Raw genomic sequence first — 25,447 nt, forward strand, 5'->3', positions numbered from 1 at the left:
AGAGAGCACTGGTGAGCTTACTAATCGCAAAGGGACTGGCAGGCAAAGGAAGTCCTCCACAGCTGATGACAGAAGAATTCTCTCTATAACAAAGGAAAACCCCCAAACACCTGTTCGACAGATCAGAAACACTCTTCAGGTGTGGATTTGTCAATGACCACTGTCCGCATAAGACTTCATGAACAGAAATACTAAGGCTACACTGCAAGATGCAAACCACTGGTTACCCGCAAAAATAGAATGGTCAGGTTACAGTTTGCCAAGAAGTACTTAAAAGAGCAGCCACAGTTCTGGAAAAGGTCTTGTGGACAGATGAGACAAAGATGATACAATGATGATACAATACAATGATGATACGATTTATTTGTTGTCATTTGAACCTCATTGAGGTTGGAGGCCACTACACGGTGCTAGGCCCCAACGACAATGGAGACCCGACAGAGAAAAGGTCGGGTCCTCCGTACAGGGAAAAGATTTTAAAAGTTTCTAAGAAAAACACAGTCTTTATTGTAGATTGGTTAATGCATATGAAATCGGTAACAACCATGGCATATTCTTTCAGGTCTGTTGCTGAGCTTTGAACATCACACAGTCAACAGCCTCCAAAAAGTCTGGGAGTCATTCCTCTGCCTCCCCTGGCCAGCTCTGTGCAGTCCTCACTAGTGTGCTCTTCAGTTGCTGCATGTATGCAGGAATAATCAGGACAGCTGAATGGTCGGATTTCCCACAGTGAGGGCGAGGGATGGAGCGATAGGCCTCTCTGATGGTCGTCTAGCAGTGATCAAGGGTGTTTGCTCCTCTGGTGCTGCAGGACATGTGTTGGTGGTAGTTACGGACTGATTTCTGCAGGCTGGCTTTGTTGAAGTCCCCGGCTATGAAAGTAAAGACATAGGGGTACGCCGATTGGTGTTAATTGACCATGGCGTGCAGCCCCTCTGGTGCTAGATGAACATCTGCCTGCGCTCAGGAAGATGAGGGTGAATTCCCTCGGGAGGTAGAAGGGGCGGCACTTTACCACCAGGTATTCCAGGTACCTCATTAGCATATTGACCCTCCCACATTCTATAGTATAACTGTAGTCTCTGCATGTTCCCTCCCTGTTAGGTTCCAGTACGTGTGTAGACCAGATGTGGTTAGTACTGGAACGTGTGTTATTAGTGTTTAAATAAAGATCTAGCTAAAGGACTATGGACAACGTCTAGTTTCCTTTACATGGTGTCAGCCAGTGTAAATCTGCGCCTCTGTTTATCGTTTTTTTTTTTTATTCATTTGTCTTGTAAGTGTGTGCAAGGATGGCTTCGTCGTGTCGCAAGCCTTCCCCGTTAGTTTTCGATGCTGACATAGCGGAGCGATGGGAGACGTTTGTTATGGACTACAACCATTATGTGAACATCGCTCACCACAATGACTCTCCTGCTCTCAGAGCATCTTTGCTGCTGAATCTCGCTGGTCCGGATGCCATGAGGAGGGCTCGGCACTTTGACTACCGTCCAGCAGTCCTGGACGCGGCTGGCCAGGTTGTCGAGCAAGCGGAGTCTCCTGACGACCCAATCTGTCTCCTGAGAAAATTCACTGAAATCTGTGACCTGCCTTCAAATCGTATCTTGGAAAGAACACGTTTGTTCTCCCGCAGGCAGCAGCCTGGGGAGCCGGTGGAATGTTTCATTGCAGACCTCCGCCACCTGTCGCAGCGATGTCGTTTTGGTGAGTTACGTGACGAGCTCACGCGGGACATTCTAGTTAATGGAATGCTTGATCAAAAGCTGCGAACTGATTTAATGCGGAAACCTGATCTCACGTTAAATGAAGCTGTGCATGCCTGCAGGCTAGCTGAGGTCGTTGCTCCGGCCAGTGGAGAGAGAGGTTCTGGGAACAGCACCGTCGCTGTGGCTACTGTGTCCGTGCCACGAAGGGCACCCAGTAATTCCAGACCTCAGTTTCGCCCCCAGTTTGTCCCCCGCCCCCAGGGTGCCAGAAAGTGCTCTAATTGTGGATATGGTCACTTGCCACAGGCTGTTTGTCCTGCGATCGGAAAAGCCTGTAACTTTTGCAGAAAGCTTAACCATTTCTCGTCCATGTGCCGTTCCCGTGGGAACGTGGCTCAGCCACCTCGCCAGGTGCTGAATAATCTCCAAAGGATCGACAATGTCCTTGATTCTCAGTCTGAGGAGGATTCCGCCCTCGAGTCTGACTCCAGCATTTCGATGGGGGATGCTAGTGTTTACGCTCTGCTGCACAACCAAACTCGCCTCCCCGATCCATCGGTGCTAGTCACTGTCAATAACAAGACCTTCACAGCGAAATTGGACACTGGTGCAAAAGTTTCTGTTATCTCAACAAAGCTCTTCCACAAGATAAGGAATAATGAGCAACTGTCTGCTGATCGATCGGTGCTGAGAGCCTACGGTGGGGAGGAGCTGACTCCTGTGGGGAGGGTAACTTTCCACTGCAAGCTGCAAAAGACATCTCGTGATTTATCGTTTTTTGTTTTGGACTGTGATTGTGTGCCTCTGCTAAGTAATCAGGCATGCCAGGATCTGGGCCTGGTTGCGTTTGACAGTACTGTTCATGAGGTGAGGGTGCAGTTAGACCCCGTGTCTGAATACCCTGATCTTTTCGATGACAAGCTGGGGAAGCTGCCTCTCGTATACAAAATTGCCATTGACTCATCTGTCACCCCAGTGTGCCGTCCGTCTCATAGGGTTTCATTTGCAATGAAGGACAAGGTTAAAGCTATGCTCGACAAGATGGTGAACCTGGGGGTCCTGGAAGCTGTTAGCGAGCCCACCAGCTGGGTGTCCACCATGGTCGCAACCATGAAGAAGGGCAAGAATGAGATTCGAGTCTGCATCAACCCGAAGGATCTGAATACTGCCATCAAGAGACCACACTACCCTATGCGGACTGTCGAGGATGTAGCTGCCCAGGTGGGCCAGGCCACCGTGTTTTCTGTTCTTGACGCCAGAAGCTCCTTCTGGCAGATTCCTCTGCACAGCAAGTCGTCCGACCTCACCACTTTCGCCACGCCTTTTGGGAGGTACAAGTTCCTCAGAATGCCTTTCGGGATTAGCTCCGCCAGCGAAGTCTTCCAGCGCTCCATGGAGCAGTTGTTTGCCGGGCTCCCATGTGCCATCATTGTAGATGACATCCTTGTGTACGGCCGGGATGTCGAGGAGCATGACCGTAATCTCCGCCGGGTACTCGACCGTGCTCGTCAGATAAACCTCAAGCTGAATCCCTCCAAGTGCCGGTTCCGTCTGTCTGAGGTCTCCTACGTCGGACACATTTTCACCTCTCGGGGTCTGAAGCCCGACCCTGCCAAGACCACTGCTATTTCAGAGTTTCCTGCACCGGTTGATGTTGCAGGTCTGCAAAGGTTTCTCGGGATGGTGAATTATTTGGGCAAGTTCGTCCCGCGCCTCAGTGAACTAAGTGCGCCGCTGCGCCTTCTGACCAAGAAGGATGTTGCCTGGTCTTGGAGCCCACAACACCAACTGTCTTTTGACGCTTTAAAAAAGCAGCTGATTGACACTCCTGTACTGCGATTCTTTGACCTCAAGTTGCCAATTGTCGTGACCTGTGATGCTTCCCGTTTTGGCCTCGGTGCTGCCTGCATGCAGCTCTGCGAAGGTGATTCTCTGCTGCCTGTCTCGTTTGCTTCTCGCACAATGACCGACACGGAGCAGAGGTATGCTCAAATCGAGAAGGAGCTCCTGGCTGTGGTGTTTGCCTGTTCGAAGTTTAGAGATTTTCTTTACGGTGTGCGGTTCACAGTTGAAACGGACCACCAGCCGTTGGTTACTATACTTAATAAGCCCATTCATGCTGCCCCGGCCCGATTGCAGCGGATGATGTTACAGCTGCAACGTTTTGAATTCGACATAGTGTACAAGAAGGGCACGGAAATGCATGTTGCTGATGCCCTGTCGCGGGCGCCTTTGTCCTCCTGTGTACAGCATCCATATGAACAGTCTGATCTGCATGTCCTCAACGTTAATTTTGTCCCGTCCAAGCAGTTACAGACACTGATCGAGCACACCGCTGCTGACTCTGATTTGCAGCAGCTATCGGCTGTTATTCTGCGTGGTTGGCCCTGCAAGCCACACTCCCTGCCTGCTGCCGTGAGGCCGTTCTTCCTTGTTCGGGACGAGCTTGTACTTTGTGATGGAATCGTTATTAAGGGCCACAAAGTGGTTATTCCTGCCTCGTTGTATGATGCCTACTATACTGCTGCACACTCCGGGCACCCGGGTGCCGACGCCACCGTTGCCCATGCCCAGGGGCAATACTATTGGCCTGCTATGGCCAAGTACATCAAGGCTCGGGTTGCTGCGTGTGCTGCTTGCAACTCCATGGCCCCTCACCATCAACGACAACCCCTGCTACAACAGCCGGCACCTGAAATGCCCTGGTCTTCGCTGGCCGCCGATATTTTTGAGTGGCGTGGGAAGAACTATCTGGTACTTGTCGACTCATATTCATCGTGGTTTGATGTGGACCTTCTTCCCACCATCACCTCGGAGATGGTCATCAGTAAGCTGCGCCGTCACTTTGCCACGTTTGGATCTCCAGTGAAGCTACAAACTGACAACGGCCGGCAGTTCACTAGTGCTGAGTTTGCTGCCTTTGCGACCAAGTGGAACTTTGCCCATTACACAAGCAGCCCGGAATTCCCTCAGAGCAACGGGCTGGCAGAACGTGCTGTGCGCAGTGCTAAGACTTTGTTGGAACAGTCTCGCTTGTCTAATTGTGATTTCTACCAAGGACTTTTGAATTTACGTAATATTTCTCGCGATGGAGTTTTAGGTTCTCCTGCACAACGGCTCATGTCTCGCGTCCTCCGTCCTCCTATGCCCATTTCCCAACAATCCCTGACTCCTGTGGTTCGTTCCCCTGAGGCGGTCCACCGCCGCATCTCTCATCGCCATGAGATCCAGCGTCGGTCTCATGACAAGTCTTGTCGTCCTCTACCTCCCCTCTCCGCGGGCCAGGTGGTTCGCATGCAGACTTCTACTGGTTTTTCCAAACTTGCTACTGTTGTAGGGCTGGCTGACTCCCCTCGCTCCTATTTGGTGGATTACGAGGGCACTGTATATCGTCGCAGTCGCCAGCATTTGCGTGCTGTCCGTGAGCCTCCTCCACCGGTTTCTTTCCCGTCATCGTCCACTCCCATACCTGTTCCTCCTCCTCGGGCTATCCCATGTGCCCCTGCTGTCGTTCCAGCGCCTACCCAACCTTCTCCTGTGAAACCTGATATCGGCTCTCCTGTTCTTTCCCCAAGGTCCTCTCCTGTCGGTTCATCTTTTCTGTCCTCCCCTCCTAGTTCGGTTTTGGCCTCGCCGGTCTCTAGTCCCCGGCCTGCATTGCTGCCTATTCCGTCCCCCCCGATCTTCGCTGCCTTTGCCTTTGGGGGAGGGGAGTGAGGGTGGTGTACGGACCCGCTCGGGCAGAGTTGTGCGGGCCCCTGATCGGTATGGTGATTATGCTTAGTTTAAGATGTTCTCTGACTACTATTGTTATTATGTGCAGGTCTGTATAATTGCCTGCTGCTGCTATTTATCTTACGGGAAGGGATGTAGATGGTTATGCATGCAACCATATATGTAACTACCTCATTAGCATATTGACCCTCCCACATTCTATAGTATAACTGTAGTTCCTCTGCATGTTCCCTGTTATTAGTGTTTAAATAAAGATCCTAAAGGACTAGTCTAGTTACACTAGGTGATACTACTTTAATGTAGGTCATGAGCCTGTCTCCAGCTCCTCTGTCTTTGTTGATTAAAGCTGCACCCATTCTAACTGAAGACATGTACAGTGACATACAACCTGCAGCTTGGGAGCTGCTTCTCAGTGTAGACGAACACATGGCAGCTGCAGCTGGTAATATCAGTCTCATTGCCATTCATACCACCATACTATACTTTAACGTGAATAAAAGTTTCCAACGTTGCATTTGTTCAGCTTGTGAAAAGTAATGTTTATTGGTGTTTCACAAGTCAGTGATGTGGCAATGTCATTTATGCCAAACAAATCAGGTTAGACAGTAAAATGTTCTTCATGGCTGACAGCTTCAAGTGCCCTGAGTGTTTTGTGGGAGCAATGATATACATTTGCATATCAGTAAAACATGCTGATTTTATTCAATTTAAAAAACATAAATGTTATTATTTTGTGCAGTACAAAGAACAGTATATTAGTTACGGGCATGATTTGATAAAGCCACATGTCCTAATCCCAGTTAATTAGAAAACTTCTATGGCCGACTTGTAATTGGGTACATTATTGTAACAGGTTTGGTGCATGGCATGATTTTATGTCATGCTTAATTTCAGCCTCGCATTTCCAATAATCACCATATCAAGTATGCTCTTTGTTGAATCCTATGTTTATGTACACCAATGTTTTTCAGTTCTTTCATTCATTTAAAATATATCACCTTCTCGCATTAATATTTGTTGTTACACTGCTTTTCACCAGATTGTCTCTGTTGTCACAAAATCTGCCCAGAAGGCTTATCTATGTGCATTTTATATTACTTTACTAAACTCACAGTTTGTTTCGAACAATAAATTTCAGCAAATTTTCAATGGCATTAGGCCAGTGGCTATGCTGAAACTAGAAACTGAGAATGGTTTTCATTTGCAAACGCCATAATAACATGACATAAACTGAAATTGCCGAAACATTTACAATATTATTGTGCTGATGGGATATTCGATCCAGTCATATTTCTATATAGTCATGGTAAACCAAGAACTTCAACAAACAAAAAAATGATCCTAATGAACATTTCTTCATTGACCAATCCCACCAGACAGTATCCTTTACTAAAAGTATCACAGTGGTCATTACTTCCTGAATCTATTGAACATTGGAAAATGATGCCCAATGCGTCCACTATTTCTATAGCCACCTCCCTGAGGACCCTGGGATGCAGACCATCAGGCCCAGGGGATTTATCATCCTTCAGTCCCATTAGCCTGCCCAATACTATTTCTCGCCATAATGAAAAATTATTTCAGTTCCTCTACCCCCTTAGATCCTCTGTCCTCCAGTAAATCTGGGAGATTGTTTGTGTCTTCTTTAGTGAAGACAGATCCAAAGTACCTATTCAACTCTTCTGCCATTTCCTTGTTGCCCATAATAATTTCATCCGTGTCTGCCTTCAAGGGCCCACATTTGACTTTGCTACTCTTTTTATCTTAACGTTTCTAAAGAAGCTTTTACTGTCCTTCTTTATATTCCTGGCCAGCTTCCCTTCGTGCTTCATCTTTTCAGCCCATATTGCCCGTTTTGTTTCCTTCTGTTGTCCTATGAAAGTTTCCCAATCCTCTGGCTTCTGGCTACTCTTTGCTGTGTTATACACCTTTTCTTTTAGTTTTATTCTATCCCCAATTTCTCTTGTCAGCCACGGTTGCCTCCTACTCCCCTTAGAATCTTTCTTCCTTTTTGGAATGAAATGATCCTGCTTCTTCCAAATTATGCCCAGAAATTCCTGGCATTGCTGTTCCACCATCATTACTGCTAGGATCCTTTTCCAGTCTACCTTGGCCAGCTCCCTTCTCATGCCTTCATAGTCCCCTTTGTTCAACTGCATCACTGCCACTTCTGATTTAACCTTCTCCTTCTCAAATTGCAGATTAAAACTTAATTCTGATTCTTAATCAGAATATTATGATCACAATCTCCAAGCGGTTCCTCTACCTCGAGTTCTCTTATCAAATCTGGTTCATTAGTCAACACTAAATCCAGAATTGCCTTTTCTCTGGTTAGCTCCATTACAAGCTACTTTAAGAATCCATCTCGGAGGCACTCTACAAACTATCTTTCTTGGGGTCCTGAACAAACCTGATTTTCCCAGTCTACCTGCATATTGAAATCTCCCATCACCACAGTGGCATTACCTTGTTACCTGCCAGTTTTAACTCCAGCTGCAACTTACAGCCTACATTCGGGCTACTGTTTGGGGGTCTGTAAATAACACCAATTAGTGTCTTCTTGCTTTTTCAATTCCACAACTCAATCCACAGTGATTCTACCTCGTCGGTCCCTATGTCTTCCATCACAAGGGACCAGCTTCCATCCATCACCAGCAGAGCTACCCCCCCCCCCCCCCCCCCCCCCCCCACCCACCTGCCTGTCCCTTCTATAGGATGTATAACCCTGAATATTAAGTTCCCAGGCCCGATCCTCCTGCAGCCACGTCTCAGTAATCCCCACAATGTCATATCTACCAACCTCTAACTGAGCAACTGAGCCTCAAGCTCATCTACTTTACTTCTTATACTTTGCGAATTCATATATAATACTTTTAATTCCTTACGCATCTCACGTCTCACATCAATCCCTATTATACTTGGCCATACTCTCCTATCCTTTTGTGAGTCTTTCCTGTTAATTCTGGGGTCATTAACTATCCCTTTACTCTCTTTCCCTAACTCCGTCCTTGACTATCCTATTTGACACCTCCCCCCCTTATTAAATTTAAAACCCGTGTAGCAGTGGCAAACCTGCCTGCCAGAATGCTGGTCCCCCACCTGTTAAGATGCAATCCGTCCCTTTTGTACAGTTCCCCCTTACTCCAAAACAGATCCCAGTGGTCTAAGAATCTAAATCTGTGCCACGTGCACCAGTTCCTCAGCCACACATTCAGGTCCCGTATCTCCCTGTTCCTGCTCTCGCCAGCATGAGGAACTGGAAGCAAACCGGAGATAACCACCCTGGAGGTCCTGCTTTTCAGCATTTTTCTGAGCTCTCTAAAGTCACGCTGCAGAATATTCATCCCCTTTTTTCCGACATCGTTTGTGCCGACATGCACTACCACTTCTGGTTGTTCACCTTCACCCTTGATGATTTTCTGCACTCTCTCCGTGACATCCTGGATCCTGGCACTAGGGAGGCAGCACACCATCCTCAAATCCCATCTGTTGCCGCAGAAACCCCTGTCCGTATCTCTCACAATGGAGTCTCCCACTCCAGTCTTTTGATTTTGGCTCAACAGCACGTTTTACGTCGCAAGCCAGTCCGCCGCTCAGTGTGTTAACGTCTTCTGTCCTGGCAGCTTCCAAGTGGGTGAACGTGTTCTCAAGAGGTACAACACCTGGGGATCTTTGCATTCCATGTTTCCTTCCCTTTCTCACCATCACCCACCTTCTCTCTTCCAGTACCTTAGGTGTAACAATATTAATCTAGGACTTGTCGAGGAACGACTCCGTTTCTCGGACGAACCTGAGGTCATCCACTTGCTTCTCCAGTTCCCCAACACTATCCTTGAGCTGTCCCCGGATGCACTTATTGAATATGTTGGCAAACTTGATAAATACAGTGGAGATGTGGCAAGTAGAACTGTGAATGGGTGGCTAGGAGGTAGTGAGTAGACCAGTGAGAACAAATGTGTGTCCATTTTTATAGGCACAACTGGACTTTAATAAAATCCATTGGACTTGAGCAACTCCTGAAAATGGTATGATTGCAAATTATCCCAGCATACATGTTGTCCACCTTGCCAGCCTGTACCCATTGGCTGTCATATCTTGCATGTTACAGGAGTGATTGTATTTAATTATGATCTGCTTGGTATATTGTGACAGGAAATATGTATATATAATGATGTTTTCCATTTTTACAGCTGCCATGTTTCTGTTGTGTGCGGTAAAAGTTCCCGATGCTGTATCCGATATGGTAATGTCTGAATTTCACCATCCAGAAGCAGTTCAACGAATCAATGCTATTGTGAAATTTAACACACTGTGGAGATTCAGGTATCAGGTCTGGCCACGTATGGAAGAAGGTGCACAACAGATCTTTAAGGTAGGCGTATAAGAATATGTGTCATTTTGGAGCAGCTCGGCTCTTGTCTCCACTAGCTTGTTCCAAATAAAAGCATATTATTTTAGACGGTGTAAGTCTCTTAGTTACAACTACCTTTTTGTAAGATTTGTAGAACATTCTTCATTCCAGTGTGTTAAGTCTTTGCCTTTTTTTCTGTATTCCATTTGCATTAATGGGATTTCCGACTGTTGGCCAACATAACATCAAAGCATGGAAATTAGGAGCATGAATAGTCCTCAATTCCACCTTCTCATCTAGTTTCTGTCACCTTTCACCTCTTGCTTATCAGGATTCTTTAGAACTTTGCCTTTAAAATATTAAAGAACTTCACTGCAACTCCCCTTTGCGAAATTGACGCATACCATCTGAGAGGAAATAAAATTCACCTCATCTCACTGTTAAGCAGGCGCCCTTTTATGTTGCAGTGCTAATACCCTTGTTTTAGATCCTTCCACAAGAGGAATTATCCTCCCCAAATTCATCCTGTCAAAACCCTTGATGTAGGAAATTCTGAAAATTATAAGAAAAATTAGGCTTTTAATATGTTTAACCCGAAAGATTACATACTGGGGAAGCATGATTGGAAAAAGAGGCCAACATAGTGAAGGGAACTTAAGGCTGTTAGGAAAGGCAATAACTAGATTTATCATGGTTTATAGATTCCACAGTTAAATTAAACATTGTGGGCTGTAAACTAAATAAAACTGATCAGGCAATAATGTATTTTATTGTGCTCATTTGTTAGATAAATGGGAGAATTATTTTTCTAAATAACAGGGAATGGGAGGTTAAATATAACTGTAGGGAAAAAGATGAAAAGCCACAGAGCCAACGAACAATGATGAATTATTTCAAAAATGTAAAATCCACTTGTAACCATGGTGTCATGAGAATATAAAAATGCAGTAGGTGCTGTGAATCTTTGAAACACGTTGGGTTCTCAGTGTTTCCCAGTGTGTACACTTGAAAAAGCCTTGAAAAAAACGACTTGTTTGAGAAACCCACCCCTGCTCTTCGAGATATAGTTTATGTCTATTCATATGTACGGGTGGCACGGAGGTGCAGCGGTAGAGTTGCTGCCTTTCAAAGCCAGCGATCCGGGTTTGATCCTGACTATGGGTGTTTGTTTGTACGTTACAGAGTTTGTACGTTCACCTCATGACACGTGGTGTTTTCCACACTCCAAAGACGTACAGGTTTGAATGTTAAATAGCTTTCGTAAAGAATGTAAATTGCCCTTAATGTGTGTAGGATAGTGCTAGTGTACGGGGATCGCTGGACGGCATGGACTCTGGGCTGAAGGGCCTGTTTCTGTATTGTATCTCTCTAAACTCTAAACTATGAGCCACAATTAAGAGGGAAATTGAGGCCCACTCGAAAGCTAGATTCTGGGTCCAGTTTAAACACAAAATTCCCGCCAACTATGATCTTCAATGTTTCATTTAAGTCTTCAAAGCCCCTCAAGGTATTCCACCAGCCAGTCTAACCTTTACCTGTGTGGTGTCACAGTGGCACAGCAGTTGAGTTGCTGCCTTACAGCGCCAGAGACCAGGGTTTGGTCCTGACTAGGGTTTGATCCTGTCTGTACAGAGTTTTACGTTCTCCCTGTGACTGCATGGGTTTTCTCAGTGTGCTGCCGTTTCCTCACACACTCCGAAGACATACAGGTTTGTAGGTTAATTGGCTTTGGCAAAATTCTAAATTGTCCCTAGTGTGTTGGATAATGCTAGTGTATGCGGTGATCACTAGTCAGCGCAGACTTGATAGGCCGAAGGGGCTATTTCAGCACTGTATCTCTAAAGTCTACCCCTAAAACAACTCACACAATCCAAGAATCAGATGAACCTTCTTTGAAATGGTTCCAACACATTTACATTCTTCCTTAGATGAGACCAATAGTGCACATGGTATTTCAGATGTGGATTCACCAGTATCCTATGTAACTGAAGTATAACCTCTCAGAAGGGCACCCCACCTCTATGCTGACCTTTTTGTCCATCTATTATAATTCCATTTGCCTTAATTCTATATTGCCTTGATTTGTATTTGATTCGCCAGCAATAAACAATAACTCTGCTATCCTTCCTAATTACTTGCTCCGTCTGCATGCTAGGATTTTGTGAATCATGTACTATCAGGTTACCCCCAGTCGCTGATGCTCAAGAAAAAAGTAATCTGAGTTTATTTAACCTCTCTATCTGGTTAATCCTCTCTAATCCTGGCAGTAGTGTAGTTTACTTTAGAGATACAGAGCAGAAACAGGCCCTTCGGCCCACTGGGGCGATAGAACTTTACACAATACTCCTAAGCAAATATGGCCTGACTAAAGTTCTACTCAGCTTCAACACACGTTCCAACTTTTTACACCTGTTGACTCGATTCCAAAAGGCAAGTGTGCCGTATACCTGTACCACCCTATCTATTTGTGTTGCCACGTTTAAAGAGCTGTGGATTTGCATCTCAAGATCCCTATATAGATCAAATCTCCTTAAGGGCCTGTCCCACATTCACGACTTAATCCAAAACCTGTGCCGAGTGTAAAGGACCTAAAAAAAAAAAAAGATTTTGGTAATCTACGAACTCCTACGACCTTCCACGAATATGCTCACGAACTGGAGTGACAGAGGTCACGTGCTGATGTTGACTTAAGCTTCTTTTTTTCACTCACCTGTCCAGCTGCCGAGCTACGAGTATCCACGAATATCTACGAATACCCACGACTACTCTCACGGCCCACTACGGTCTGCCCACGAACTAACTACGAGTAAAAAGTTGCAATTTTTTTTCATCCCGACTATTTTTTCTTACTCGTGGACATTTTTCATCGGGCTGGCAAAAACGTCCCGACTTACCTGATGCCCTGAATGCCATGACCACGGGGAACAGTGGAGGAAGAGACTGACTTTGGTGCCTTCCCACACAGTGGGAAACTTTGGTTCTGCTGTGTGGGGATGTTTTGTGTTGAATTCTATAGTGTGTTGAGTCCTGTTTATTTTTATTGTATGGCTGTATGGGAATTCATTTCACTGTGCCATCTGGCACACGTGACAATTAAATTTATCTTGTACGGCTAGCATAACGAGCTGCTACGATATATCTACGAACTCCTACAGACTCGTTACGAACATTCTGACAGTTTGAATCAGGGTAAAACTCGGGAGAATTTGTGAATTACCTCGTGGTTTCTATGGCCAAACACTTTTGTTAATTCTCCATTTTCTATATACCTAAATCTTATGGATCATCCTACCATCTTGCATTTGATGCCCCATGTAAGTACCACCCCACTGATTGCCTTGGAAAATATATTTGACCCCCTCAAAAAAACTCAATTGGATCTTGGCTTGATGTTGACTATCCCCAGTGTGTTTTTCCAGATGTAAATTTCTGCTCTGATCTCCCACACCCCCGATCTACAATTTCTCAGAGCACACTTGGAATTCCAGGACCCTTGTCATCTCTCCTCAAGGTCCACATTATCAGCCTATGCAGTCAATGAGGACTTCTCTGTCATCTTGGTTTCATGATACTATGAACTCATTTTCCCTCCATTGGTCAACCTTTCAATAATGTGCACATAGTTCATTGTTCCCTTTGGTAACGCCACCTTCCCTTCATTATGTTCATTATCTGTGGCTTTAGTAGTAGTATTTTAATGCCCTGCTCTACCTACAAACAGAACTGTGCTGGTAAACATGAAGAAATGTCTCAATATCAGGCACCATTGCCACGTTTTCAGGGAATTGCACTTCATAAGGGTTTATTTTCAAGAACCTTCCTCATCTGATGGAGTAGGAGTATGGAAATTGAAAACCCAGGTGGGGACCTGGCCTTTCCCATACCTCTCTTCCTATTCATGCACCCCAAACGCTACTTAAACCTCATTGGTGAACAACACAGGCCTCTTTGAATTTGGGTTCATTTAGGAGTTAAGAGTCTGCCTAATTAAGATGTTACCCCTCCACAAATGGCCTGGTTACTAATCTCAGAGCTTTATCCCCGGCTTATCCGGAAGTGGCGGCGCTGCCCTGGCAGCAGCGGCTCGCCCTGCAGTGTTGGTCTTCCTTTTTGTATTAACGTCTTCATTATCTTCAGTTATGTTTTAGTTATATTTTAATTCTCTGTGAAAACCTGCTCTACTCCCTTCGGGGGAATTTTTTTTCCAGAACTTCTTTTCGCTGAGGCCTAGCGGAAATCCATGCTGACAGAACTCGTCTCAAATATCCCGGCCCAGCCCGGGATGGAACGGTGCTTAGCGCCATGGTTTTCAGTAATTGCCCAGCCCATAACCACTTAATTTTTAGGAACAGTGGCCCTGCACTCATCTTTTGTGCTTTAGTGGCCCAGCACAGGGAGGAAACGGCACTCCAACCCAACTTGGCCCAGCCCGAGGGAGGAATGGCACCAGTCGGAGTGGCCCAGCCCGTAACTTCCCACGGTACTCACATGTGAGGGCGATCTGGTCCGGGGCTGGGACGGTGCTCCCTGGGAACGTTCTAAACCTATCCTATTCGTGCACCTGTCTAAATGTCTCTTAAACTTCACTGGTGAATCAACTACAGGCCTCTTTGAATTTGGTTCAGGTCATTGCAGGCAAACACGCATTAAGCATGATCTGGCCTAATTAAGATGTTCCCCCCTCCACAAATGTTGCCTGGTTACTTAATGTCCAAAGCTTTTACCTTATTTGCCATTTCCACCAATTTTGCTTCACAATTTTGAACTCCAGTTTTGCCCACCATAGTAAATCAGTTAATTACATTTGTGCATCTGTTTCATTACTGATCGTGTTACTAGGGCAAGTATGAAATATATATTCATGGATTAATAAGCAAGTTGTTCCTTATTCTATTGATGCAAAATATTTTTTAACCTTCTCAATATGATGTTTGATGTAAAATTACTTCTAACAATCTTGAAGATCAAACAGTACTAATTTTCATGGAAAAACATTGAAATAAATGATTGTTGCAGTATTTATGTTTTTTTTTATACCATTTAACGTCTGTGCAGATCTTAGTAGATTGGACATAAAGCATGTTAAGCAAATTGTAATTCTTTTATTGTCCATTTATCGATGAAGTACTTTTATTTTATTGTGTTTAAGATTCCACCTCCAAGCATAAACTTCACCTTACCTTCTCCAATTTTGGGCATGCCATCTGTACCAATGTTTGATCCCCCTTGGGTTCCCCAGAGCACAGGACGTGTACAAGACCCAATCAGTGAAGACCAATCTGTAAGTGTTTGCTTTCGGGTAAATAGTGTTAAGTCTTTGGTTAATTCGTGTTATTAAGTTCCACTCATTGATATGAAGGAATAAAGTCAATCTAGTACTCCTCGATCCCCCTGCTCTGTAACACTCCTCAGGGCTCGGGCATTTACTGTGAAGGTCCTGCCCTGGTTTGACTTCTAACAAACTACTCCAATCAACTTTTGCAAGTTTCAGTCCAATAATATCAAAGTATAAACTATTTTAAAGCTAATGGGTTCAGACTGAAGAAGGGTCCCAACCTGAAACATCACCTATTCTTCTATCCAGAGATGCTACCTGTCCTACTGAGTTACTCCAGCATTTTGTGTCTATTCAGCATTCATGTACTCTGTGGCACATTCATGGTTATTGACTTCCAAGCTTAAAGTTCAGCCATCAATATATTTTGACAACCTTCCTCATGCCAGATCCTGCCTTTTCATTTAGAAATTGCCCTTCTTTCAGTTTGGGGCCTTAATTTCCCATTCACCCTTGCCCTACACAAATCCACAGATTTATAGTCATAATCTCTGAAATGCTCTCCTACTGGAGTTCATATCACTTGCCTGGCTACATTCCTAGGGATTAGATCCAGTCCTGCCTCTTCTCTGGTACTGGTTCAAATGTTGTCCTGGATTCACTATAAAATGATCGCCCCCCCCCAAGCTTTTTGTGCTAATTTTCACTTTTCCCTAATTAATATTAGGGAATAGTAATATATATATTTTTTTCTTATCAAAAAGAGTAGGTGGTTGAATTCTCCTTTCTTGTAGATGGCAACGTTGCCTTGTGTTGGAAGGCAGTGTTTGTTGCATCTATAATGTTAATTTCTCTCATAAACATGATACTGCATGTTGCTGAGGTCTTGCTGCATGCAGTTCTGAGCTGCCTCATTTGCTGAGCAGATGTAAATGGAATTGTACAATGTGTAATCATCAGCAAGCATCTTCACGTCTGAAGGGCCTATGTAACATCCAAAGGGCCTATGTGATATGTGTGTGAGGATTTATTCAAAGTTTTAATGGATCTAGTCAGGAATAAATTGAAGCAAAATGTTGAATTGGGAATCTATTCAGTATTGTTATTGAGAGTTGGTTGAAAGGGTTGGGGTTGCTAATCGGAAACCTTTAGACACTTGTTATGACATAATTTTAATGGAGCACCTCAATAGTACTCTAATGATTTAGCAAATGAGTTGACATTCTATTGAACACTCTTTTCTGCTTCAAGACAGATGTTCTAATTTTCCTTCCAAATTCTGGACATGCCAGTGATCTCACTACCGTATGTCCTTTTGTTTCCCATTCCAGCATTATATATTTACGTCAACAGGGCTCATCATAGATGGGCAAATGGGTTGGCATGGGCATTGTAGGAAGAATGACCTGCTTCAGTGCCCTATGACTCTGACCACAACAAGTTTAACCATGGTCCATTGTTGTGAAATGTGAATGCTTTTCATATCATTTATCTTGTGTGTGAAATGAAAGCAAATTAATCAATGAAATATATAACATAGTTGATATGCTCCAGAATTGAATTACATGTAGAATGACTCAGTTTTAATGATCACTCACCATCTTTTATAGAAATCTTTTTCAGCTCGTGCAGTTTCGCGATCACATCAGCGGGCTGAACATATTTTGAAGAACTTGCAGCAGGAAGAAGAGAAGAAGCGACTAGGTAGAGAAGCCAGCCTGATCACAGCCATTCCCATCACCCAGGAAGCGTGCTATGAGGCCATTAACACTCCACCACCTGAATTGGAGGAGGAAGGTAATATCTGAACAAATCATTAACCAGTTCCTCAGATTTTTTAAAGAAAACACATTGAAAAATGTAATGTTTAAGAAAGAACTGCAGATGCTGGAAAAATCGAAGGTAGACAAAAATGCTGGAGAAACTCAGCAGATGAGGCAGCATCTATGGAGCGAAGGACTAGGCGACGTTTCGGATCAAGCCACTTCTTCAGACTGCTCCATAAATGCTGCCTCACCCGCTAAGTTTCTCCAGCATTTTTGTCTACCTTTGAAAAATGTAATGCTCACTTTATGTGAGACGTGGTAGGCCTTAACTATACCACCAGGCTGTTTCAGCAAATATAGGCTGCAAGTAAAAAATCATTAATATGGAAACCTATTAAATCATATATACTACAATACCTTCCAAAAGAGTAAATACTGTGAGGAGATTGAATTGCTGTATTAGAGCCAAAAAGTCAAATTGCTCGAAAACAGGTCTTTCGGCCTACCCTGTCCATACCGATGAAGGTAAATAGACAGTCCCATGTCTATCATTTCTTTCAGGACTCTCCTCATTGCAGAGAAAATAATCCATCTGTCCAACCTCTGCACCCTCTAAAGCCTCCATGTCCTTCCTGTTATGGGAGCAACCATAAATGCACACAATAATATAAATGCGGTCTAACCAAGATCCTAATAAGCTGTGTCATGACTCACTGAAAAGCAAAGACCGAATAACAATTCTTATCTATAACCATTGTAGTGACTATAACTTTTGTAGTAATCTTTGAAGTACATAAGCTATACCCATCTTTATTATTCTCTATATTACTAAAAGTCTGATCTTGACCGCTTTTGGCCCACTGTGCTGCGATTTCCGAGAGAACGCCGTCACCTATGGCCGTCATTTTTGGCCACCTCGCTCAGAGCCTACGTCTGCCTTCCTGGACCAGAGGATTTTTCCCATCGATGAAAAATCAGAGACATATTAATGTTTTTTTTTTAAATCACCATTCTCTCAGCTGCCCCTGCTGGAGGGAGGGGGTGGGACTATAAAACCAGGAAGTGGTGTACCTCACTCAGTCTCTGCAAGATGGAGGTCACGTCTCTCTGAGCTCTGAATAACACTGAACACATGTCTACTCAACTGTGACTGCTCTTAATTTGGTTTGAAAATGAAAATATGGTTGGTTTGAAGTAAAAAGGCACTGCCTGCAAATGGTTGTTTGGGGGGTCTGGGTTGAAGTAAAAATGCACTCTCTCTCTCTCCCCTCCTCTCCCCCCCCCTCTCCCCCCCCCGACCTTTCTCCCCCCCCCCCCCCACCTCTTCCCCCCCCCACCTCTTCCCCCCCCACCTCTTCCCCCCCCCACCTCTCTCCCCCCCCCCACCTCTCCCCCCCCCCCCTCTCCCCCCCCACCCCTTTCCCCCCCACCTCTTCCCCCCCCCCCCACCTCTTTCCCCCCTCCCCCCCCCCTCTCTCCTCCTTCTCTCCCCCCCCCCTCTCTCTCTCTCTCTCTCCTCTCTCCTCTCCTCTCCCCCCTCTCTCTCCCCCTCTCTCCCTCTCCCCCCCTCTCCCCCCCTCCCCACCCCCCCCCTCCCCCCCCCCCCCCCCCCCCCTCCCTCCCCCCCCCTCCCACCCCCCCTCCCCCCCCCCCCCTCTCCCTCTCCCCCCCTCCCTCCCTCCCCCCCCCCCCCCCCCCCCCCTCCTCCCCCTCTCCCCCCCCCTCTCCCCCCCTCCCCCCACTCTCTCCCCCCCCCCCCCCTCTCCCCCTCTCCCCCCTCTCTCTCTCTCTCCCCTCTCTCCCCTCCATCCCCATCCCCCCTTTAAACCCCCCTCCCCCCCACACCCCCACTCCTTCCCTCCACCCCCCCCCCTCCCCCCCCCCTCCCCCTGCCTCCCCCTCCCCCCTCCTCTCTCCCTTCCCCTCACTCTCACCCCCCCTCTCCTCCTCTCCTCCCTCTCCTCCCTCTCTCCCCTCTTCCCCCACCTTTCCCCCTCACCCACCCTCCCTCTTCTCCTCCCCTCCACCCCCTCTCCCTCTTGCCCTCTCTCTCTCTGTCTCTGTCTCTGTCTCTGTCTCTCTCTCTGTCTCTGCCCCTTCTCTCTCTGCCCTCACTCTTTACCCCCACCCCCCCTCTCTAGATGTGACTGCAAGTTGGGGGCTATGCGTCAGTAGATAGGGTGGTTATGGGGTTAAATGAGCAAATTAATAATATTAATATAATATCAAGGGGGGTAATTAGCGTGTGTGCGGGGGGTGAAGGGGGGGGGGGGATGGTGAGTGTGTGTGACGCTGCATGCCACCTCCCCCCCCCCCCCCCCCCACACAAGCACAAGTTGGGGGAACAGACCCAACGGGTCTGCACTTGGTCTAGTATCTTATAGATGTGTAGTTAAATATATATATACTGACTTACCAATCAAAATTTTTGATTTACTTTTGTAGTTGAGGATGCTACAAACTTAGCATCCCGTCGGCTGTCAGTTAGTCCATCCTGTGCATCCAGTACCTCCCATAGAAATTACTCCTTCCGCCGAGGGTCTGTGTGGTCGGTGCGATCAGCAGTCAGTGCAGAAGGTAAATAATAGCCATTAGTTAACCTGTGAATGATTACGAAGTAGCTATTGTATTGCATGCCTTCATGTGTACAGTTGTTAAACTCTTAATTCTTTAAATTAATACCTTTTATGTGGAATCGGTATCTGTTTTCTGTGCAGATGAAGAAGATGTTACAGAGAACACTCCAACGCATCATGTCGTGCAGCCTCCCCAGGCTGTATTTCCTGCATGCATTTGTGCTACAGTGCTCCCAATTGTTCATCTCATGGAGGATGGAGAAGTACGAGAAGATGGTGTGGCAGGTATCTTTTATCAAACCTTGGGTATCTGCACAATTTTTTGAAGCAGACTAGTTTTTATATGAAATTTAGAACTACAAAAGTTTGTTAAAATTATCATTTTAAGCTCCACATTGAGTATCATCAAATGTTGTAGGACTCCCACACTTAGTTGGGTAGTCATGAGTTATGGACTGTGATCTGACATTTGAGTACATTGAAAAACAGTAACCGGAAGATGCTGTGCTCTAATTCACTCTGTATAGTGTTGCACTTTGGGAGGTTGAATACACATCTACAGTTAATGGCAAGACCCATATCAGCATTTATGCACAGAGGCATCCCGGGATGTATCCAAGTCCATAGGTCTTTGAAAGTAGCCAAACAGGTAGATAGGGTGGTAAATCATAATCATAATCGTAATTTATTAGCCAATTATGTTTTGCAACATAAGAGGAATACCAAAAAAGCAACACGACACACAACTACATAAAATATTGACATAAACATCCTCCACTGCGGCTCCTCCCCATTCCCCACTGTGATGGAAGGCAATGAAGTCTTTCCTCCTTTTCTCCCGCGGTCGGGGGAGTCGAACCATCCGCAGTCAGGGCGGTCGAAAATCATGCGGTTGGAGCTCCTGAAGTCTCTGACCAGGGACCGCGAGCTCCACGATGTCAAAGTCCGCAGGCTCCCGCGGTTGGAGCTCCGAGGTCCCAACAAGAGGCCGCCAGCTCTACGATGTTGGGCCGCAGTGCAGACGAAGATACGACATGGAAAAAGTCACACCTCCGTCGAGGAAAGAGATTTTTTTTTAATTCCCCCATCACCCCCCCACATAATACAAGACTAAAGATAGTTTTACAACAAACTAAAAACACAAAGAAGGAAAAAGACGAGACAGACCGTTGGCGAGGCAGCCATTGTATGGCGCCACCTGGTGGTAAAGAAGGTGTATGAGTGTTTGCCTTCATCAGTCAACGAATTGAGTACAAGAGTACTCAAAGACGTCATGTTGGAGCTTTATAGAGTTTGGTTAGGCCTCATTTGGAATATTGTATTCAGTTCCGGTTGCCCCATTACAGGCAGAACATGGAGACTCTGGAGAGGGTGCAGTAGAGGTTTACCAAGATGCTGCCTAGGTTAGTGAGATTAGCTGTATGGGGAGGTTGGACAAACTTGGATTGTTCTCTTCTCTACAACTTAAAATATGTTTGATTTATAGGTTTTCTTGTTGTGATTAAAGGACCTCAACCTGAAAGGTTGCACCAAGAGAGTGCTGAGGAGATTCACAAGAATGTTGCCTAATTACTTCAATATGGGGAGAGATTGAATAGGTATTGGTTTGGTATCAGAAACAGGGTTAAAGGTGAGAGGAAGGACATTTCAAGATTTTCATTACAGAGAGTTGGATATCGGGAATGTTCAGCCAGATCAACATAAAGCTTCGCTGGCCATAATGCCGATCTACTATAATCCAATTTGCCCACATTAGGACATTGGTGAGGCTGCCTTTAGAGTATTGCGATTAGCTCTGGGCACCATGTTATAGGAAAAATGTCGCCAAGTTGGAAAGGGTGCAGAGAAGATTTACAAGGATGTTGCCAGGGCTTACACCCTCTACTCCTTTCCAATCCAAGTACCTGTCCGTATGCCTTGTAAATGTATCTGTGTTTTCTACCGCCTTCAGAAGATTGTTCCAAATACTCGCAATCCTTTGTGTGGATAAACCTACTCCTCGGATCTATGTGCCGTCTGATCAATGTTTTGAAAAATATCACACAATGATTCTCAATGTTTTTAGATGCATTCACACCAATATTTGGAGAAATTTTGTTTAGTTTATTACGGAGGTATAGTGAAAAGTTTTTTGTTGTGTTTTTTTCAGTCACTGAAAAGACTATACCTGACTACAGTCAAGCCATCCACAATGCCATAGAATCATACAGCGTGGAAACAGGCCCTTCCGCCCAATTTGCTCACACCGACCAACACGTCCCATTTTCATTAGCCCCACCTGCCTGCATTTGGCCTATATCCCTCCAAACCAGTCCTATCCATGTACCTGTCTAAATGTTTTATAAAAGTTGTGATAGTCCCTGCCGCAACTACCTCCTCTGGCAGCTTGTTCCATAAACCATCCAACTTTTGTGTGAAAAAAAATTTATTCATCAGCTTCCTATTACATCTTTCCACCTTCACCTTAAACCTGTGTCCTCTGGTTCTCGATTCCCCTACTCTGGGCAAGAGACTCTGTGCGTCTACCCGATCTATTCCTCTCATGATTTTTTACACCGCACGAGATCACCACATCCTCCTACGCTCCAAGGAAGAGTCCCTGCCTGCTCAACCTCTCCCTGTAGCTCCAACCTTTGACTCTTGGCAACATTCTCGTACATATTCTCTGCAACTTTTCCAACTTGACTATCTTTCCGATAACACGATGCCCAGAACTGAACACAATAGTCAAAATGCAGCCTCACCAATGTCTTATATGGTGGATAATGGGAATAACGTTTAATGCAAGGTAAAATCTAGTAAAGTCCAATTAAAGATAGTCAGAGGGATTCCAAAGAGGTAGATGGTAGGTCAAGATCGGTCTCTAGTTGTTGATAGGATGATTCCATTGCCTGATGACAGCTGAGAAGAAACTGCCTGAATCTGGAGGTACCTGTATGAGTTTTCACATTTCTGTACCTCTTGCCTGATGGAGGAGGAGAGACGAGGGAGTGACTGGGGTGAGATTCATCCTTGATTATGCTGGTGGGCTTGCCGAGGCAGTGTGAAGGGTAGATGGAGTCACTGGAAAGCAGGTTAATTTGCATGACTAAATCTACAACTCTCTGCAATTTCTTATGGGCTTGGATGGCGCTGTTCCCAAACTGTGCTGTGATGCACCCCAACAAAATGCTTTCTACGATGTATCTGTAGAGGTTGGTGAGAGTTGTTGGTGATTTGCTGATCTTCCTAAGCCTCCTAAGGAAGTAGATGAGTTAGTGTGCATTCTTGGCCATTGCTTTGATATGGGTGGTCCAGGACAAGTTGCTCGTGATGTTTCAACCATATCGACTTTGGCCCCGTCAATATATACAGGGGAATGTGTACCTCTTTGCTTCCTGAAATCGATTACAATCTCCTTTGTCTTGCTGACGTTAAAGGAAAGATATCAATCTTGAAATAAGTCTTGGCTTGAAATAAAGATTGCATTCCTACTTGGTTGATGTTCAGAATCTTAACTTCACATGCTTCAAGTACAGTGGTAATTAAATTATGCTAAATATTATCACCTTTCAAACTCTCCATTTAAACAAAGATACGCCACCTTTCTAGTTTGTCTACCAAAGTGCATGACATCACATTTTGTTTCATATTTCATTCCATTCTATATTATATTCCACGTCCTATGTTTTGCTCATTTTAATCTGTATATTCCCGTAATGTCTCCCTGTACCTTCGGCACAGCCAACGTTGCTTTCTGTGTCTTCCTCACCAGCAGAGTAGTTTCAAGTTTTCTGTTTTAAATTGATGAACATGGTGTTGTGGGACTATTGTACTGTGACAATGCTGTTTTTCAAATGAGAGTTAAGCTTCTCTTTTAGGTAAAAATAAAGCATGTTGTAGATTATTTCAGAAGAACTGGGCATATCTTCCGGATGTCTTGGCCAATATTTGGACGACACGGTACCGCAGCGGTAAAGTTGCTGCCTTACAGCTCTTATAGCGCCAGAGACCTGATTTAGATCCTGATTACGGGTGCTGTCTGTCCGGAGTTTGTATGGTCTCCCCGTGACTGCGTGGGTTTTCTCAGAGATATGCAGTTTACTCCCACACTCCGAAGACGTACAGGTTTGTAGGTTAATTGGTTTGGTATAAGTGTAAAATTGCGGGGATTACTGGTCGGTGCGGACATGGTAGGCCGAAGAGCCTGTGTCTGTGCTATTTCTTGAAACTAAACTCCACTAAATATTTGCTCATGAATCAATTTGCCACAGAAGTTTTTAAAGTACAGATATACTGTTTGTAGGAGCTTAGTGTGCACAAATTTACAACAGTAATAATACATAAAGCATATTAATTTCAATGGAGCATTCAAAGGTGGTGAAATAAATGTCTTATTTTTTCTGTAATCACTTGTTTCATTGCAATGCAGCCACAGTTAACAAGCTGAGGTGAATTTCAGTTGGACAAGCTGAAAACCCTTTAGTGATTTGCTCCTTAGAGAGTTTATAGAAGGAAGGTAGATACAAGAGGACCGGCTATGTTGGGAGCAGCTGTGTGGAGGCTGCTGTGGAGAATAATGTGACGCTTTGGCTTGAGAGGCTTTAGTGTAGAGGGTGATGACGAGATAAGGTACTGGCTGTATTTTCTTTTTTCTTCAATAAACTTCTAGGTGCAGCTCATTACAGACCGCATTAGGGAACTGGAGCAGCAACTGTACAACCTCAGAATTATCCGGGAGACTGAGAAGATCATGGACTGGAGTTGCAGTGAGTGGTCACGCCTAGAGTAGGGGCAGAAAAGAAATGGGTGACCAACAGGAAACGGATTAAGCACAGAGTTCTGGAGTGTCTTGTGGCCATTGCTGCAGATGAATTTATACATATGATTTCTTAGGATAGCCTCTAAAGAGTGGTAGGAGTTTGTGAAAAGCTCATTCAGGAGATTCTGTGGCAACAATTGAGACTCCGGCATGGTGTGCTCCTTCTCTGGTGCCAGGGTCCAGGATGTCTCGGAGCGGCTGCATGACACTCTCAAGGGAGATGGTGAGCAGCCAGTAGTCATTGTGCATGTTAGCACAAATGATATGGGTAGGATAAGGGGTGAGGTCCTGCAAAATGAATATAGGGAGTTAGGCAAAGGATTAAAAAGCAGTACCTCCATGGTAGTGATCGTCGGATTATTCCTGGTGCCATGTGCTAGTGAGTGTATGAACAGGAAGTTAGAAAATATGATATGTGCCTGAGGTGCTGGTGTAGGAGGCAGGGATTTACATTTTTGGACCATTGGGATCTCTTCTGGGGCAGCGGTGACCTGAACTGAAGGGGAACCAATATCCTGCAGGCAGGTTTGCTCATGTTGCATGGGTGGGTGCAAGCTAGATTGCCAAGGGGGTAGGATCCAATGCAGGACCTGGGCAGATGAGAGGCTGGAAGTTGGTATGGAAGATGATGAATGAAGGTTCAATGGACAGGATAGGCAGGAGCATGGCAGGAAGCAAGGAAGGACTGTTGCATTGAATTGCATTTATTTTAATGCGAGAAGCTTCATAGCCAAGGTGGATGAACTCAGGGTGTGGTTATGTACGTGCAATTGGGTGTTGTAGCCGTACGGAAACCTGGCTAAGAGTGGGACAGGACTGGTAGCTTAATGTTCCAGAGTACAGATGCTACGGCAAGATAGAGGTGTTGGTAAAAGAGGACACGGTGTGCTTTATTGATTAAGGAAAATGTCTCGGCAGTAGTCCAAGATCATATTACTGATGGTGCACCCAGTGGGTGGAGCTGAGAAAAGGGGTTGATCACCTTGTTGGGAGTGTATTATTGACCCCAAATAGTCAAGGGAATTAGATGTACAAATATGCCAGGAGATTGCATGTAGCTGCAAGACAAATAAAGGATTGTCATAGTCTTGGGCTATCATGTTTCTAAGGGTTTAGATAGGGTGGAATTTGTCAAGTGTGCTCAGGAACGTTTCCTCTGGTAATATGTAGAGAGCTCTACAAGGGAGAAGGCAAATCTTAATCTACTCTTAGGAAATTGGGAAGGACGTGTACCTGA

The 25,447-nt window shown here is 45.2% G+C and overlaps 1 protein-coding gene across 1 annotated transcript in view; it reads left to right on the forward strand.

Annotated features, from left to right (window-relative positions):
- The window catches only part of LOC129698575 (protein unc-80 homolog), a 319,625-nt gene that overhangs the window by 173,529 nt on the left and 120,649 nt on the right, over nt 1–25,447 (forward strand). The window contains exons 32-37 of the mRNA XM_055637663.1: nt 5,745–5,883; nt 9,632–9,813; nt 14,942–15,073; nt 16,678–16,864; nt 19,279–19,410; nt 19,551–19,694. Coding sequence (XP_055493638.1) covers nt 5,745–5,883; nt 9,632–9,813; nt 14,942–15,073; nt 16,678–16,864; nt 19,279–19,410; nt 19,551–19,694 — 916 coding nt within the window. The remainder of the gene's footprint in view (nt 1–5,744; nt 5,884–9,631; nt 9,814–14,941; nt 15,074–16,677; nt 16,865–19,278; nt 19,411–19,550; nt 19,695–25,447) is intronic.

Source organism: Leucoraja erinacea, chromosome 7, assembly GCF_028641065.1.
Source record: "Leucoraja erinacea ecotype New England chromosome 7, Leri_hhj_1, whole genome shotgun sequence".
Lineage (NCBI taxonomy): Eukaryota > Metazoa > Chordata > Chondrichthyes > Rajiformes > Rajidae > Leucoraja > Leucoraja erinaceus.